We start from the raw sequence: 17,966 nt of genomic DNA, 5'->3' as shown, positions 1-17,966 counted from the left end.
TGATTGTTCTTTGTTTTAAAGTTTGTTTTTCTGTATATCTTCCTCTTTCCAACCCTCACTTCATTGTCATTTGCACAGCCAACAGGACAGTGTGAGTGCTGTGCCTTCATCATAAGAGAGGATTTATTGGGGATTTTCTTTCTTGACATCTGCTCAGTAAACATCCTGAAATAACCTTAAAGTGTTACATAACTGCTGGTGGTACACATTAACATTCGAACAATGAAGTGACTTCTTTAAAAAATAGAAAGATGAGACACTGAGATTATGATGGAGCTTTAGTAGTGGACCGTGTATTAAACTGTCAATACACACGACGAAGGTTCAAATTTTATCAATGAATTGCGCGTCGTGTTTACATTTACGCCCTTATCAATCCTGTTACGTAATACTTCACCAAGTCCCAAGTCTCGCGATGTTTGGTTAATGGAAGTGTCAAGAGTGTCAACAACGACCAGCAGAAGCAGCAGCAGCAGCAGCGTCCGGAGAAGGGAGGGGGGTCCAGAGGTAGTCGCTACGCCAGGTCAGGTTACTCATATTTGACTCATTGTGTGTGAGCCGTGCTGGAATTTGACGAACGTCCCGACAGTGTTGGTGAAGCGCGCGCTGCGCTCCGGCAGTCGGAGCTGACTGTGGTAGCCCGGCGGTTAGCATTAGCGCGCTAACGTCTGGGCTAACTTGGCGGTGCTGCTGCCAGTGTAAACTCACAAGGTTTGCTAACCGAGCCGATTAGCAGTTAGCATCGGCTGAGCTAGCTCAGCTGTGTGAAGCAGCCACTGGAATAAAATCGCTTTCCGAGGCGTGTCCGACTCTCCGAATTTCGACACGACTTTCTGTGGAGTGGGCCAGAAAATGTTCCGTGTAATGACACGTCTGCGGGGGTTTTGAATTCAATATTATGGTGAGAATTGTGGGGTGGTTGTCTCACATTAAGGCCCACCAGTGCCCAGTCAATGCTAGCCATTAAAGAACTGGTGCTCCAGGTAACCTGCCCGCAGTCTGTAACCCGAGATATGGATATATGCGCCGCGGCTCGACCTCCGCAGGGCTGGCTGGCAGCTAGCGCCAGACACAGGCTGGCATGTCTGCTGGGTGCAGGGTAGCTGGCTCTGGATCTGGCTCTGCTGCCTTCATTGTTGAACGATAGATAGTCAGCGATGTTTCCCGAAGGATTCCAGTTTATTCCTCCTCTCAGACCGTCGGCCTGTGTTCCTCCCAGTCATCTGTCACAGTCCCTGCATCCCCGGACATTTTTATGAATTGTGTACATTCCTGTGGCAGCATGTTCTCAACAGGTGCATGTTATTCCTGACATACTGTGTGTAGACTAATGATCCAAGTCTAACATCCCCACAAACGATAATATTATTAAGCAGCATAATTCTGTGGACTCTTGATGTACTAATGCTTGTCAGTATTTCTGAACTATAGACTGAATTTGCCAGCTTGTTATCATTTTCAATACACAGATGCTGAGGTGTGCTCATGGTTATTACATTACATTTTATGTGCCAAAGTTTCTCACGTTTTGTATTTTTGTGTGTATTCAATATAACTTCAGTTAAATTAACTCTTTTCTCTAAATGCTTCATAGTTTCTAAATTGACAAAGTTCCTCATACATTTTGACTGAAATCAGTTCATCATGGACAGTGTGTGATGTCTTATTGAATACATTTATCACTCCTGCCTACGCTTGCCTCATTCTTTGAATATTACTAGTTTACACTCAGTAACAAGATGATACTTTCAAGGATTATTTGTAAAGTCTCTGACTGTTGAAACTAGACGCCTCCAGGTTAGAGAAGGAATCGGGAATTCTCAGGTTCGAATCCCACAGTGCGTAGGTCACCACCATAGGTCACTGAGCAAAACCCTTGACCCCATCAGCTCCCCGGCGTGCCGTAATTTTTGCTGACCACTGCATCCTAGAAATAGGATGTATGAATGAGGGTGTGGAAAGAGAAACTCCCCAAGGGGATCAATAAAACATGGTTAGTTTAGTATTGAGCAATAGAAAACTGATACAATTGAATAAATCGTATGCTCTTCATTAATATTGTTTGTTTAGATTTCTATAGAAATTAGTAAAGTCAATAACAGTTTGACGTTGCTCTCCTTTGCAGAACATTTGTCGGACATGGGGGATGATCGACCCTTCGTATGCACTGCCCCTGGATGTGGGCAGGTATGCTTTCTTTACATCATTCAACATATTTTTACCAGCTTGCCACATTTGGACCAAATTCCTGGATCACTTTATAGATAAGCACAGTGAGATTACAAACAATACTGAAGCACAAACAGGACTACTATTAACTGCATATGATCTGTAAAGAAAGAAAACAGATGTATATCCCATCAGTAGTGTTTTTGTACCACGGGGATTCTGCTGATTCTCAGTCGTTTAACATGCACTACTTTTTTTTTGCTGTGTCATTTCTTTCAGAGATTCACAAATGAAGACCATCTGTCAGTCCACAAACACAAGCATGAAATGACATTAAAATTTGGTCCTGCCAGAACAGACTCTGTTATCATCGCAGGTAATTCCATTATTGTACATTGGTATTTGTTGGATGAGCAAAGTAATGAAATTGTCAGTAATCTAAAGATCTGTGCTGCCATGCATTATCTATTCCTGTTAGAGAGGCAGTGTTTCTGTCCTCCAACACTGATGACTAATGTAATATTATCTTCTTCTTTTTTTTTTCGGCTGCAGACCAGACACCCACACCCACACGTTTCCTGAAGAACTGTGAGGAGGTCGGTCTGTTTAATGAATTGGCCACTTCCTTTGAGCAGGAGTTTTGTAAAGCACAGGAAGAAGAGCAAAGGACGAAACACCCGGTGAGAAACGGGATAAATACTGAACGCGCATCCAGTGTTGAATAAAATTGCGTCTGAAAATAAAACCCATTTCACTGATGATTATCTGACAGTCCTTTTCATCTAACTTGTACTTTTGGTGTTGAAGGCCGTCCCTTTGCAAACACCTTCGGAAGTAAAAGATGAAGATGAGGGTCCTTTACAGGTGGATTCGTCCCCTCCGAACAGCCCCGATTCATCGTCCAGCATGTCGGACGACAGTGGAGACTCGAGGGTGAGAGGCAAGGTACGGCGATATGCCCCAAACTCTCAGCACAGACTAAATGTATTATTCCAGCATAAATTATTGACTTGTTGAATCTGTTCTCAGGAGATTCCCACAAAGCCTTTGGCCAGCTCGGCTCCCACTCCAACTATAGTCCGTCCAGGGTCTCTCCCCCTCCACCTGAGCAACGATGCACTACACCCGACTTTACCATCTCCAACGTCTGTCATCACACAAGCTCCGCCCTCCAACAGACAGCTGGGGTGAACAACAACCTTCTCCCGCTGCTCTCTGTCTTTAGCGTGTGTTGGCCTCCTGATAGCAGAACACAGTAAAAGCCAAGTAACCCCAAGTCATATGCTTTTAAACAATTGTATTTTTAAATGTTTATGAATCTCTATACATACTTAAGATTTTGAAAAATATTCATGGGAAACAAAATAACTTTGTCAGCGAGGTCGTCAGTTCATGAGTTTTGTTCGTAGGAATTTGATCGAGGAAAATGTTTTGTTAAACGTCTGTGTGAAACTTGTCAGCAGCTCGCCCAGCAGCCCGTACCCTCTGGTGAGACACCTCCCGAACGGACAGACGGTCCCGCTCCTGCCCAGTCCTGTGCAAATGACTTCAGTTATATCTGTGAGTCCTCCAACAAACTTCAATTCAGCTGTTTTTCAGCGTCTGTTTCTCATACGCTCGCGTTCTCCTTTCTCATTTTGCGTTTATTTATTTCAATCTGCAGCTTGCGAGGACGGTAAACACAGTGCCTAACATCCCTGGAATTCCAGGACCCCCTGTCGGAGGGGCAAGCAGTGGCTCATCCTCCCCGTCGGGGTATAGTCTTCACTCCGAGACGAAGATGGTGAGAAAACCCTCCTGCCAGTCAGCCTGTGGGGAATGTAACGCTGTAAGAGAGCCTTTAGTGATCAAAGCTGATCGGTTGGAAAAGGGCAAAGCCTGAGGATTGAACCAAGCCTGACTCCACCTGCATTTTGATTGATCGAGGACTGGATCAGAACATATATTTTTCCCATAAGGGGAATAATTACAGCGCATAGTCACCTGTGAACATCTTGGTAACAAATACACAGATTTCCTGAAGCTTATCTTGTCATGTTTGTGCACACACTTAGCAACTTTTGATATTATCAATTGATCGTTTTAGATTCCATTTGATCAAAGTTACCCATGCCAAATTTTGGATCAGTTGGTTCTGTGAAGGTTACTCTATTAGCACTGAGGAGTGTTGTTTGTGTGTCTCTGCATAGCGGCTGAAGGCAGCTCTAACTCATCAGGGGCCCGGAGCACAAGATGGAGCTGGCGGGGGTTCAGGATCCAACCCTGCTGTCCCCCAGCGGCAGGAACAGAGCCAGCAGCCCACTCAGAACTCTGACGCACCGTCACCTGCACAGCCACAGGTACGGCAACACACACCACACAGAACGGTGCAGAGGAACTGGAAAATAAACACAAAATCTGAGGGCTGCTTTAGATGAATTTGTTTTGATATATTATTATATTATTGAATCAGGTCCAATCTGTCTTTAAAATTTGTATTGTATTTTAAATTTTTAGAGGAAAAAAAAAAACCGAGACAGTCCTCCCTTCTGTCTGCAAGTCGCCCACTTCTGCTCCCTCCTCCTCCTCCTCCTCCAGGTGTCCCCCGCACAGCCGACGGGCGGCCGGAGGCGGCGGGCGTCAGAGATGGACCCCGACGAGAGGAGGCAGCGTTTCCTCGAGAGGAACCGGGCGGCTGCTTCCCGCTGCAGGCAGAAACGGAAGCTGTGGGTGAACTCTTTGGAAAAGAAGGCAGAAGATCTCGCCAGCATGAATGTCTCCCTGACGGTGAGTCGCCTCCAGGGACTGTAGAAGTGCTTCCCAAACAGAAGGGAATTCCTTTGAAAGGTTATTAGGTATGTCTTATGATGGGTGAAAGAAATAATGAAGTATTAATTTTTTGTGCTGCCGTCAGAATGAAGTGACCCTCCTGAGGAACGAGGTGGCGCAGCTGAAGCAGCTGCTCCTGGCCCATAAAGACTGTCCCGTCACCGTCATGCAGAAGAAGGCAGCTTTCTTAGGTAACGGCGTAACGTCACGAGCTGGCTGAACTCAATCATCTCCATCACCTCATCCATCTAATGTGTCGTTTTTCACTCGCTCACCTCTCTTAAGGGTGAATGTTTCTCTCTCTGTCTGTAGCTGCAGGAGGAGAGGAGGCCTCCAGGGACGCGCCCGCCGAGTCGATCGGCTCCCCGGCGGCGGTCATCCAGCACGGCCCGTCAACCCCGAACTCGGCCCCGAGCCCGGCGGCCACCATCAACGGGATGAGCGTCCGCGCCGCAGAGGTGGTGGCGATGTCGGTGTTGGCCGGCATGGGATCGGGCCAGCCTGGAGGGGTTGTCATGGCGACGCAGCCACAGTCAGCCCCAAGATGATGTGCGGACACAGGTAGACCGAATGAACTCGAGTGGAATTAGGAGGCCGGACTGGTGCAAAGTGTTTGATTTTTTGTTTGTTTTTTTTTGTTGTTGTTGTTTTTTTTGTTTTTGAGAAGAGGGAGTCGCCCTCAATCCCTCAGACGCCCTTCACCCTCACAGACACGGCACAGTGCCTCCGTCATCCCTCAACCCCCAACAGGCTCTCCTTCCCCAGAGGCTCTGTCACTCTGTCTGTAAATATGAAAAAAAAAAAAAAAATCCCGTTGTGGAACCGTGCTCTGCAGGGTTTGGCTCACTTCCTGTTCAATTCTAACGTCTGAGAGAAGTTTTAAATTTTAAGACAAAAATGATGATTAAAGAAAAGCTACCGTCAAAGTTTCAGCTCACGAAGCAGCTTCAGTCCAGCCTGTTCCCACTCACACGGGGCTCCTTTTGTTTTGTATCCAGGTTGACAATTTCACTGTTTGACATCCTGTGTTTTTTACGTGAGAAGACGTTTTTATTCCCGAACAAGTTGCAGATGTAATGTTTGACCGACACAGTGAAAGTCTTTGTGGGAGAGGAGTGTTTTTTTTTTTTTTTTTGCTAGCTGGTTGCAGAGCGAGGCCGCTGGGGGGGGGGGGAAGTTTTATCGCTTCTTTTGTTTACTTTCCAATGTTTTCTTTACCTTCACTGTGTGTCTTCTGTTTCTCTTTGAGTTAATTTTCCCTAAACACACCCGACGCTTTCCTCGTCACCACGAACCAAATTGTAGAATTGTGCACTGTTCAGCTTGTGATGGTGTGCCTGACGTTCCTTTTTCCCCACCATCTCTTCTCACCCATTCGGAATAGACGTCACTGCATAAATCTTATGTATCAAACCCTGTTGACTGCATGGATTATTTAAGAATACCACTGTTTGTGATGAACCATACTATTTCTCTCTTTTTTTTTTTTTATGTTCCTCTTCTGTTCTGTAACATCAAATTATTGATGCAAAACAAAAAAAAAAAAGTCCTTCTTATGTAAGGATTCTATCCTCAGTCCTAACGTAACACACTTGAGGTTAGTCGTTTAGAGGGTTAGCGGTTTAGAAGGCCTTGAAATGATAATCAAGCATAGACTTTAAATCCTGTACCCAGGCATTTCAGTTGAGGAAAAGAGTAGTGCAATATATTTTTCTAATAAGTATCAATGTTCTTGCATTTAGCTGACGTGTGTAGCCCAGCTGCTCGGAGGGGGTTTGGTCTATTTCATTTGAAAGCTAAAATTGTGAGGTGACCAAAGCAAATGTGAAGATGAGTATTGGTGAATGAATGGGGTCGACGATTGGTGAGCATTCGTAGCGAGTTACAGACGTCCTGGTCCTGGGTGCTTTCTGACGGTCGGCAGTCTTGTTATCATGAAGTATCCCTGATGCCTGTGTGAGGTGCTTGTTTTGAAAGCAGATTGTTTTATACAGCGTTGTACTTCCAAGACTATCAAGTTGTTTTTGCCCTTTTTGTCACTCAGTGTTTTTTTTTAATATATATATATATGACATGTTGTTTCAAGATGTTTTATTTTTCTCTGTGGGAATTTTAAATTTTTTTTTCTCCCCCCTTCATGATGATATGTCCCCTTAATTTGTCAAAGAGGATAGATGTCTTTAATGTGCTTATAAAGCTTGAACCACATGAAAAAATGTCTTGGAGATATCTGTAAGGAGGGAGTTCATCCAACACTCAGGCCTCAAGATGGGAGAAAAATTACTTGTGTATAGTCTAAACTAATAAATAAGTCGTCTCGGGCAAATAATGAAATAAATTAATAAAAATGTTCCTCAGTATGTGTGGCTGTGGTCTCATTTCATCCCCCACTCTTTATCATATGTTTATATTACTACTACTGGACTGGCTTCATCGCCTAATTGTCGTTTCTGGAACAAATGTCATATTAAAAAGACTTTGCTGAGCGACCTCTGGGGACGTTTTTACCGCATGGGCCAAGAAACAATCTGCACCCTGCAGCTGCAAATCGTCTCCACGCCTCGCCGGGTTAAAGAAGCCGCTCCAGTAACACCTGACTGCAGACTCTGGCTTTATTTTGAAGCTCTTTTGTCTTTTTTTTCCTTCTGCAATCCTACACTTGCATCGTTTGCTCCACCCATCCATCTTCTTCATCCTTCAGCCATCTCAGAGCCACGTTTCATTGGAGCTGATCTTGTGGGTGAAAGACCAGGGAGTCCCTCGCTCGGGTGAGAATGTTAACCCCTACACCCATGAGAATAAACAAAATAAATAGTTACAGTCTCAGCTTGATTTGCTTAATAGTGTGTCCAGAATTGCCTGCATATCGAAGTCATGCTGAAAAACTTCCAGAAGACAGTTTGCCGTGCTGATGATCCATAACACCTCCTCGACTTTGACTCCAGTTATTTGATCAAAGGGAAATACTGTCAAACACTGTCTTCAGGGACAAATACATCACTGTGTGATTATGATCTGAAAAGCATTAAAGTATCCCTGAGTGTTTAAATAAGTCATGGATGAAATCAGCCTCAAACTGAGCTGTAGGAAATCTCAACAGGACACAGAAAGAAATCAGCATAATAACCATGTTCATCATCAAATTTATGTTTTTATTCCACAGAATAATGTCTGATTATGTTTATTTTTCGATAAAATCTACATAGTTGTACCGAAGTAATTTGTGTTGGTAAAATGCGCAAATAGAAGATCCATTATTTGCGCAAATTGGTAGATCGCGCTGACGGGACCCTGCAGGGAGCTGATCCGGACAGCAGAGGGCGCAGAGAGCCCGCCTCGTTCCTCCATCCCTCCATCCCTCCATCCCTCCGTCCTGGTCACGTGACCGGCGGACTCCTCCGGCGGGTCGCTCACATCTCCCACAGTCATGGCGATGTCGGGGAGTCGTGAAGATGGAGTAAACACCGCCGCCGCCGCCGCCGCATCCTGATCCCGCCGCCGCCCCTTCGCCGAGCTTCATGCTGGGCCGCACCCGGCGCCGCTCACAGATATCTCGAGGATCCCGCAGGCTGCCGCGCTCGCCGCCATGGCCGACCGCGGCGTCGATCTGTCGGCTCTGCCGAAAGAGGTCAGGGACCAGCTGGCGGAGCTGGATCTGGAGCTGTCCGAAGGTAGGCTGCGGATGCGGGCCGCTTTTAGTGTCTGTTTATGGAGGTAAACATCCTCCGTGTGCAAAGTGTCGGGACTGCTGCAGTCCATCGGGACGCGACTGCCAGCGATCATATATCAACACACACTCAACACACACACACACACACACACACACACAAACACACACACTGACCTCTTTTCTGAGCTCCTAATTCTCCATCAGAACCCTGCTGACTTTATAAAAGCACACTGGGATTGTTCCATGTTAAAGGTAACATCACAAGCTTTAAAGCCAGCTAACAAGGTTTTCTATCAATCTTAATATACTTGTTTTGAATCACATTTCATATATATATATATATATATATATATATATATATATATATATATATATATATATATATATATATATATATGGCTTGTCACCACAGTAATGTCAGCATATACACTCCTGTCACAGAAAGTGGGTCAACTTTGCCATCCTGGAGGCCCTGTGTATGTGTATGTGTGTGTGTGTGTGTGTGTGTGTGTGTGTGTGTGTGTGTGTGTGTGTGTGTGTGCGTGTGTGTGTTCACTGAGTGATGCTGTGGTCCCTCCATCACTCTCTCGGAGCTCCAAACTGCAGCAGATCTCCATGAGGCTTGCTGTTTATGCGAATGAGGGGATCTGGAGCTGGCTGTTATGCAAGTCTCCTCCTCGTGCTGTGAATCACTGTGCAGAGACTTGATTGGTGCTGTGGGTTTCTCAGGTGCCCCGGGGGTGGATGAGTAATATTCTGTTTTCGTGCAGGGAGCCCAAAGTATGGGGAAAGTATCGGCTGCCGCACACAGATACTGGGATGTCTTTGTGTTGGAGGGCAGGTGAAACTCCACATCAGGACAGAAACTCTCCCAGGATTCCTCCCTAAACATTTTAGTGCCACTTTGGTAATAAACTGAATGAACTTCAACTTTTAGTTCAACAAAGCTACACCACTTGATGTTTGACGGTGTAGTTTCTGCCCCGACAGTAGGCATGCTGTTTGCGTGGTAATAGAGAGTGTGTTGTGGTTAATAATAGACTCTAACCAGCTGTGTGATAATGAGAGTGGTTAATGCACGATTGCATGTATGTTCAGCACAGTTGATGTTGGTTAGAGACATGAATTATGGGCAATGCTTGTGTGATCAAGGCTTTGTTTTTGCTACGGCGCAGTGATTGTGGCTGTTATTCTGTAGTTGAGCTTAGTAACAAAGGAACTAACTTTATATGAGGTGAAAACGCTGTAATAATAGTGACAATCTGAAATGAGTCCGGCCTTTGTGTCCAACCTTGTGTCGAAGGAGCCAAAACTGGTAGTTTGTTTTCATTTCACATTCAGTGGCTTCCATCGTACAACACAGGCATTGTGATTTGATGCATGGATAGAAAGTCTTTATATTGGGAAATCTATTTTCACAATCTGTCACAACATGGTATATTTAAGATAAATCATGTAATAATAAATCACCACAAATTCAGTAGGAAACACTTGATTCAATTCCACGGTGCATCACTGTGTCTTACAGCCCCGTATCTCTTCAGTACTGCACATGGCTACTTTTTCCATTAATGAATACAAGCAGTCATATGAATATGAACTGTTTTTAATTTAGAAAACAAAAAAAACAACAAAAAAACAGTTGTATTTATACCAGTAAAAATGCTAAAATGGAATCAATAAAGTGCGGTGAAAGAACTGCCAAAAATCAAGAAACGATGTTCACGATCATTCATACTGTGTAAATAGTCAGTAGCTCATGAAATAGATTATATGTAAATTGTCTTGTAAACATGAGTAAAATTAGAATAAAAAAATACTCAAAGTGCCCCAAGATACTACTTTACTAAAATAGTTTGTCACTTATTACATTCACTCCTATTACACAGCTCTCTCACTTTCTGTTAACAACTGTTTCAAAAAAGAAAAATCAAGTTTCATCACTTTTTATTTCCTTTGATCTATTTTAACTATTTTGCAGAAAGTAAACATCTTGTTTGTCAGCGGTCGGTGCTGCAGGCCTCGCCCTGCCTCTGGGGAACTTTCGTCTTGTCGTCGCTGCCAGACCGGAGTGATAAGAGACGGAGGGATGAACAAACTTTCAAGTTTAGCAAACCACTGAATTCATATTGTCGGCTGAATATCGACTCTTTGAATCATTTGATTATATTGGAAAATGTCACAGGCTCACAAGCAGCATTGTTTTTATCTAACACACAGATAAGAATGTATTTGTTAGAGTGATTAGTAAACAAAAAACAGCAACAAGTTGAGGAAGCAGCGAGCAGTCAACACATGCAGTGATCTGAACCCTGTTTTGTGCACATTTTGACTTTGTTTGCAGAGATGAAACAGCAGAAGGAACCGTTGATCCTCTGATACGCCCGCGTGCCAGGTTAGGATCAGGTGTGCAACAAAAGGCAAAGAGTCTGTGTGTGTGTGTGTGTGTGTGTGTGTGGGTGGGTTAACCAACACTTGGAGACCACACACATGCTAGTTATGCACTGCGCCTCTTGTCGTGTCTCTGTTACAGAATCACACAGACAACTTCAGCATAGTTGTGTGTAAACTGCTTCAAAGAAGGAACATTTTCCACACTCTTGTTCCAGATTCATGAAAAAAATACCCACATGATTCAAATGCTGCCATTTATCGTAAATATATTATGCTTTTATCTTTTATAGCTTCAGCATTTAAAGCTTAGAAAAGGAAAAATATCTTTCAAATTCAATTTCTATTCATCCGGGGACCTGGAGAGAACCCATGCATGCACAGGGAGAACATTCAAACTCATAATCCAGAGCTGTCCTCGCTGTGAAGCCACAGAGGGAACCACTACACCACCGCGCCGCCCCGCTGAAGTATCACGTTTTGCTTAATGGCACGGTGTCAGAGTTTTAGATTTGGGTCTGGTGAAAGGTTATAATTTGCTTTTCTGCGGTCGAACTCTCCGCTCAGCAGCTGAGGGGGACTTTTCCCGTTACCTGTGGCGGTTTGTGTGAGGTGACACCCCCTCCCTCCGAGGACCTCAGCATCATTTGGTAATTTTACCCCCGCTCGCAGTTATTGTCTGGATGAAACGGCGAGGAGCTGTCCAGATGCCCCGCGTCTGTCTCCAGTACTTCCAGTGGGATAAAGTGCATTCGCCGTCTGCTCGGCCACCGCCAGGCTGACGGTGCGGGGCGAGAGGCAGCTGGGCGCCCGGCGAGTCTCAAGCTTTCTCATGGATATCTTTTACATGGCAACAATCCTCCTATTGTCGTCCCCGAAGATGGGACTCCCCCTAGCAACCAGCAGAGAGAAACATGCATCAGCATTTCTGCTTCGCTCACAGAAATAGTCTTGAACTGCAGTGCGACTGTGTATTTGTGTGCAACTTTAGTCTGTATATGCGTGTGTGTGTGTGTGTGTGTGTGTGTGTGTGTGTGTGTGTGTGTGTGTGTGTGTGTGTGTGTGTGTGTGTGCTGGGGAATAAATGAGCTGCACAAACCCACATTAACCTCTGTGACTGTCCGGATACAAAGAAAACCTTTCAGGGGGTCCAAGACATGGTGACTGAGCCCAACTGGAATTCAGGACATTAAACCACTGCGGTTTAAGCTGGTCTGCTTTAGTGTGTGTGTGTGTGTGTGTTTGTGTGAATCATAATCTCTCCAGTATTGACATTGTTTGTATGAGCATGTGAGAGTGAGAGTGAAGAATGACCGCAGAAAGTTTGTGCAGATGTTTTTCACTCACGTGTTTCCACCAGAAACTTTAATCTGACATTTGCAGGGAGACTTTCTCAAATAAAATAATGTTTGATTGACTAAAGTTTTGGACACAGGTTGTTCACAGGTTTACATGCTCTTTTTTTCACCCCCTCATCTTTATTTTTGCACTCCTGTATTGGTTTCCTGTCTCAAACTTTCCAACTAAAACGCATTTATGACGACATAATCCTTCAGTGGCTCCAGAGTGTTGTAACTTTATTGTAACCGTTTGCTTCTTCAGCATTGTAATAATGATCCATTCGAAATGATACGTGACCATTAATGCATACCATCTGTGCGGCGTCTCTGCGTGCGCGCTTGTGACCGCAGATGCATCACTTGTCCATTAAGCGGATGGCGGCGGCGGCTCGGTGCACGGACTCATCCCTCTCCGCTCTGGAGTTTGCTTCCTGTCTCGGTTTCTGCTGTTTTATCTGATGAGTGGACGACGCGGGGATTTTTTTTTTTCTTCTTCTTCTTTTCGGAGCAGCATCCGCGGCCTGCTGTCGGTGCTGCAGAGGAAGGGCAGGTTTTCATGTCGACAGCCTGCTCGGCACTGAGAGAGCGAGGGAGGAGAAGCAGAGATTATAGTCGTGCCCGCGCCTTTCAATCTAGGTCACAGAGCATCAGGGGGCAACACGCCGGGCTCATTTAGCCCGTGAGTCACACTAGGCCAGCGCTGCTACTGGGGCTCTCTCTCTCTCTCTCTCTCTCTCTGCCAGCCTGACACCACCTCTGACTCCGTCAGTTTTTTTCTCACTGTTTTTTTTTTTTTTTTTTTCTCCTCCTCAAAGATAAATAAGATGCATTATTGAAGGATCCGGCTGGTGCTTGTCAGGGACGTTGTTCAGCTGTAGTAGGAGTGAATGATGCTCATGTTCGAGCATCGAGGTTTGAAGAAGAGAGTATAAAAGGCCAAAAAAAAAGGAAGATTCCACCATTTTTCTGGGGAAATGTTTATCTGACTCAATCATAATGATAGTATCTGGTTACTATAATAATTTCATCTTGTCTCGTTGTGCGTCCATCAGGGATTCCTCCTCAGGAAAATAGGAAGCTATGACCCTTTTGACTGGACAGGCTCATAGTGTGTGTGTGTGTGTGTGTGTGTGTGTGTGTGTGTGTGTGTGTGTGTGTGTGTGTGTGTGTGTGTGTGTGTGTGTGTGTGTGTGTGTGTGTGTGTGTGTGTGTGTGTGTGTGTGTGTGTATACACAGTATTAAGAGGGACAGGAAGGAAGCTGATTTAGCCTCTCTGTTTAAAAGCTCATCAGCTGCTGCAGAGGAGCTCTCCTCTGATCTTCGGCCCTCCAGGCGTCAGACTCGGCCTCACAGCCTGAACCGAGAGGCTGCTGCACTCCTGTCCAAAAAAAAAAACACATCAACAACAGGATTCATCTTTTTTTAGATATATGAATCAAGACTATTACATAAACCCTTATGCGTCTAATTTTACCGTGAACACAGACCCACACATGAGAAACACACACACACAAACCAGTGGATTAAAGCTTTATGCACAACATAAACTGAATAATTTAGATGAGAGTTGAGCGCACACACACACACACACTCACCTCCGCTGGCTCACTCTCAGGTTCGCGGTGGATCTCAGGTGACCGCGCCTCACGTCGCCGTCTCACAATCATCATCAAACTTGCCGCAGTCCTTTTTTTTTTTCCGGCTTCTGCAGATTGCGGCTGAAAGCGACGCGGCTCGCGGAGAAGCCGGAGTCGGGATGACGGCGGCCTGTAGCGGTCAGGTCACTGTGCTGTTCGCTGAATTATTAAAAAGTGCCAAGTGGAAGCAGCCTGCAGCACGTGCGCCGGACCGCTGAGCGCAGGGCCATTTAAACCCAGTTTGTCTCCAGTTCACATGGCGCTCTCTGCTTCGTGCTGAACTTTCCGTGCTACAACCTTTTCAGATTTTTAGATTTTAGCTGTGGGCGATGAATGAATGACATCCCTTCATGTTTCAGCTGCTTCCTGGTGATTCCACTGTGTCAGCAGCGGCTCTCGGCGGACGGCGCCGGCCTGGAACGTCTCCGTTTTGTTACAGATCACGTTCCTGGTTGCTATGGACACGGCCCATGTGGTGCCCCCACAGCCTGCCCCCAAACCACTGTTCACACACACACACACACGCACACATTTGTGCATTTTCCATAAACCCTCTCCAGATTAACAGCCATATGTTGAAGCTACACTTACAGCAACACAATCGAGCGCTGCGCTAAGCTGCTGAAGCCATTATGGAGAAAACACGAGGTCCGTGGAGTCCCGCTTGAAACCTCAGCGGCGGGCCGTCACAGGCTGAGAGTGAAGCGGTGGAGAAAGCGTCAGCGTTTTGGTTGGCCAGCCAAAGCAGTCCAGTGAGGGTGTGACAGACACGAGCATCAACCGGCGAAGTCAGGAAATATGTGAGCAGGACGTGTGTGTGTGATATGATTTTAAACTCACATGGCCTCGGTTTGAACATGAAAATCCCAAACAGATGTGCAGATATCACAGCCCTCGTCTCTCTACCAAAACCTGGTCCAGTGGAAATGTGCCTGAGCTTTGATCTCTGTTAGGATGGACAGGCTACATTTGGAATCTGTTGGAAATGCTATTTATTTCCATTGGCAGCTGTCCTCATAGTCTGTGTTTTGATATTATTTAAATGTGAAAATACAAAGTTGAGTTCTGTTAATGTTATGAAGGCTTCCTCAGGCTGACAGCTTGCTGCCCTTTAGCAGGTGACTGTCCGATCCATTGTGAGTGGAGAGCAGCTGGACTGTTACAAACACAAACTGTATTATGAACTGAATGCAGTTCAGTACACATGAAACACGCACATTTGCTGCCTTAATTGAGTGTTGATCAACTATCAGCTGTTGTAAACCTTTTCAACATGTTCGGTATGAAGAACTTTGGATAGCTTTTTGAGTATTTATGTACTATAATTGACTTCAGGATTGCTTTTCTGTCGTGTTTCTTGCAAATATTGGGAGTTGCATGTTTTGTTTAGAAAACGTGTTCTCTTATATGACTTTGTTTTCATGTCTAGGGTTTGTGATTTTCAGATTTTCAGTATATAATGATGAATGATGTGCCAGTAGTTCCCATACTGGATCCTGCTTCTGATTGGATCTGATTTTAATAGAAATGACGACCAGAGAATTGGTTGATTTATTTTCTTATTAGGAAGCGACTGAGCTGGTTTCAGGTAAACATTTGAGGATAGAGGACTGTTTGTTCTTAGTTTTTAATGAGAGATACCAGGGGCAAATGGACAGAATATTTAAAAATAATTTCTACACCATTTCAGTTTTATCATAGATAGATAGATACTTTATTAATCAAGTGTTCAGTAGCTACAATATTTCCACATTTGAAGACACACAGGGTTTACAGTGACTGAGGTGTGTAACACTGAACAATCACATTGCTCCTGTTGGTCTTTCACCCTTTGTTGATTGTAATCTGTACGAAGCAGGTACAGAGGATGAATGGCTCATTGAGGTTATATGACGAGGCTGGAACCAGGAGATCAGATAGGCCGCTCACAAATCCCCGGGTTCAATCCAATTATTTAAACCTAACTAATTAGGTTTCCTTAAGACGGCTCATTGAAAGAACACTGGAGAAGACAATGCATTCGTAGCCAGTAATGGTAGAAGTCTGTGAAATGAAGAGCAGGTTAGCCACAGCATGGAATTGTCTATTTATTTACAAATCAATTGTTTGATCATTACACCATTTTAAGGTTGAAATTTCACTTGAAAACATTTCAGGAGGTTTTCCTGCGGCTGTTGCGCAATACAGTGAGGGCTGCATGTGGAAGAGGGTTGTACACATGAGCATAACATGTCTTGATTTGACCTGATTTGTCTTGACTGGGGCATCTGCTCACCCCGCAGTTCACTGACAGGGACGTATAGGAGCCTTCAGCGTTACGGGCACGGTTTTCTACCATTTCGCCAACAAGTACGAGTCGAACCTGCCGTCAAACCTATTCTGTCCTGATCTGACTCGTTTTCCTCAGCGTGACGCCGCCATGGGATGTGTGGTCATTTTATCAACAGCCTGGTCTCAGAGTGTTGGAGTGTGGCGTGCCAGGTGTGTCTGCCGCGCCGCCGCGCCCTCCTCTTTCAGGCTGTTCGTTGCAGGTCGACCGAAACAGGAGGTGGGAAGGAGCCGCTGGCTGAGTCAGCTTCAGTTCAGTTACTCCACTTTGTAAGGCCCCATTATTCCTGGTATTGGTCTTTGTGTGTGTGTGTTGCGTGTGTGTGTGTGCGCTCAGAGAAACGTGATCCTCCATGTTAGCTGTTACCTGAGTTGGTCACACCCTACTTGTCAACAGGGAATTCTTGAAGATCTACAGTGTGTGTGTGTGTGTGCGTGCGTGTGTGTGTACACACGTGTTTTAGATTTTTATAGCATACCTTTCACTCACCAGTGAGTGACTGAAACTCCATTTCACTGTTAAAAAATGTTCACTAAAGGTGTCAAATGTAGTTTCATTTTAAGGAATGTGATCTTTAGTGAGAAAATTCTTTCTGATTTGACGTCTTCCTTCTCTATGTTGACACTTTTTTGACAATTTGATTGACAAAATTTACAAAAACATTTCATGAGAATCTGGGAAATATGTACAAACTGATGTAGAACACACTGCGCGTTCAGTAACATGAGCAGTCGCTAAACAGATTACCGTGTGTGCACGGCACGCATGTGTTTGCGGTGAGATTAGTTTACCAGGGAAAGTGAGTAACTCTATAATGCTGAATGTAGGTCACGTGGGCGCACCATCCTGCTCTTACATTAGAGGTCCTGTGTCGACACGCACTGTCAACGGTTGACTCCTTCAGGAGTTTTGCGGTTGTTCACAAACACAGTGTCAGGGCTGGAAAATACTCTGTTTATGTCTTAGTTGTATATCATCGGTAAAATCTCACTTTTCATACAGGATACAGTCATTAAAGTTACTTTGAAGAGCAAATTTAAGAGGATGATTCCTTTAGAATTTAAGACAGAGACCAGGTTTGCTTTTCATTTTTAATTTAATAACAGACTATTTGCAGCTTTGTCGTTTCAAAAGCACATCTCGTCTCGAGTGAGAGCAAAAGAACAAAGTCCGATAGATTGATAATAAGAATCATAAAATCCTTATCCGCTATTTGATCCTGACAACTTTTATGTGTATGACAGATTTGACCCTTGTAATCCACACATGAGGTGTAAAAAGCACCGCTGGTACACAGAGACAGAGACAAATGATGGTCCTCAGAAATTCAAAACGATATGCTTCACTTCAGGATAATGATGCCAATAAAACAACTGTAGTCAGGAGTTGGCAAACCTGTAGTTGGAGTGAAGGTGTGGCTTAAAGAAACTGACATATATATTAAAAGGGCCTACTTTTTTTTATGTTTCTGCACCTGCTTCTACACACCGTACTTCAAAATAAAAGGTGGTTAAACATACAAACCAAGCCAAACTGGAACATTTTGGAAAATAATCTGATTGTAGTTTTGTTTGTGTGAATGTAGTTTTGCAGCTAAAGTTTCGGGGCACCCTGGTGATCTC

General features: G+C 44.6%; 2 protein-coding genes across 11 annotated transcripts in view; both read left to right on the top strand.

Annotated features, from left to right (window-relative positions):
• Positions 1 to 434: 434 nt before the first annotated feature.
• atf7b (activating transcription factor 7b) lies at positions 435 to 13,625 on the top strand. 6 transcript variants are annotated; one of them, XR_003931440.1, is made up of 13 exons: positions 435 to 523; positions 2,126 to 2,187; positions 2,449 to 2,545; positions 2,722 to 2,849; positions 2,977 to 3,114; positions 3,199 to 3,356; positions 3,630 to 3,729; positions 3,833 to 3,952; positions 4,359 to 4,508; positions 4,747 to 4,935; positions 5,063 to 5,168; positions 5,290 to 5,623; positions 13,615 to 13,625. XR_003931440.1 is itself a non-coding variant. In XM_030090785.1 (12 exons), the coding sequence occupies exons 2-12, from the start codon at positions 2,140 to 2,142 to the stop codon at positions 5,523 to 5,525; spliced, it is 1,455 nt and encodes a 484-aa protein (XP_029946645.1). In that variant the 5' UTR covers positions 435 to 523; positions 2,126 to 2,139; the 3' UTR covers positions 5,526 to 7,337. The 6 variants fall into 6 exon arrangements, 5 of the variants coding, with proteins under 5 accessions (XP_029946645.1, XP_029946644.1, XP_029946642.1 ...); XM_030090785.1 differs by lacking the exon at positions 13,615 to 13,625 and having other exon boundaries at positions 2,977 to 3,102; positions 3,633 to 3,729; positions 5,290 to 7,337; XM_030090784.1 differs by lacking the exon at positions 13,615 to 13,625 and having other exon boundaries at positions 2,977 to 3,102; positions 5,290 to 7,337.
• Positions 8,378 to 17,966, top strand: part of dip2bb (disco-interacting protein 2 homolog Bb) — a 30,064-nt gene continuing 20,475 nt past the window's right edge. For all 5 annotated transcript variants that reach the window (XM_030090780.1, XM_030090778.1, XM_030090777.1 and 2 more), the window contains exon 1: positions 8,378 to 8,648. In XM_030090780.1, coding sequence (XP_029946640.1) covers positions 8,564 to 8,648 — 85 coding nt within the window. In that variant the 5' untranslated portion in view covers positions 8,378 to 8,563. The remainder of the gene's footprint in view (positions 8,649 to 17,966) is intronic.

This window comes from Salarias fasciatus, chromosome 5, assembly GCF_902148845.1.
Source record: "Salarias fasciatus chromosome 5, fSalaFa1.1, whole genome shotgun sequence".
Taxonomy (NCBI): domain Eukaryota; kingdom Metazoa; phylum Chordata; class Actinopteri; order Blenniiformes; family Blenniidae; genus Salarias; species Salarias fasciatus.
This window is presented reverse-complemented; position numbering and strand designations above follow the sequence as displayed.

Bases quoted from the DNA above. Each gene is read 5' to 3' on its own strand.
- atf7b (XM_030090781.1), top strand. From the start codon at position 2,140: ATGGGGGATGATCGACCCTTCGTATGCACTGCCCCTGGATGTGGGCAG. The intron at 3,357-3,629 runs GTGAACAACAAC...GAAACTTGTCAG, and splicing joins CCCTCCAACAGACAGCTGGG to CAGCTCGCCCAGCAGCCCGT. The intron at 3,953-4,358 runs GTGAGAAAACCC...GTCTCTGCATAG, and splicing joins TTCACTCCGAGACGAAGATG to CGGCTGAAGGCAGCTCTAAC.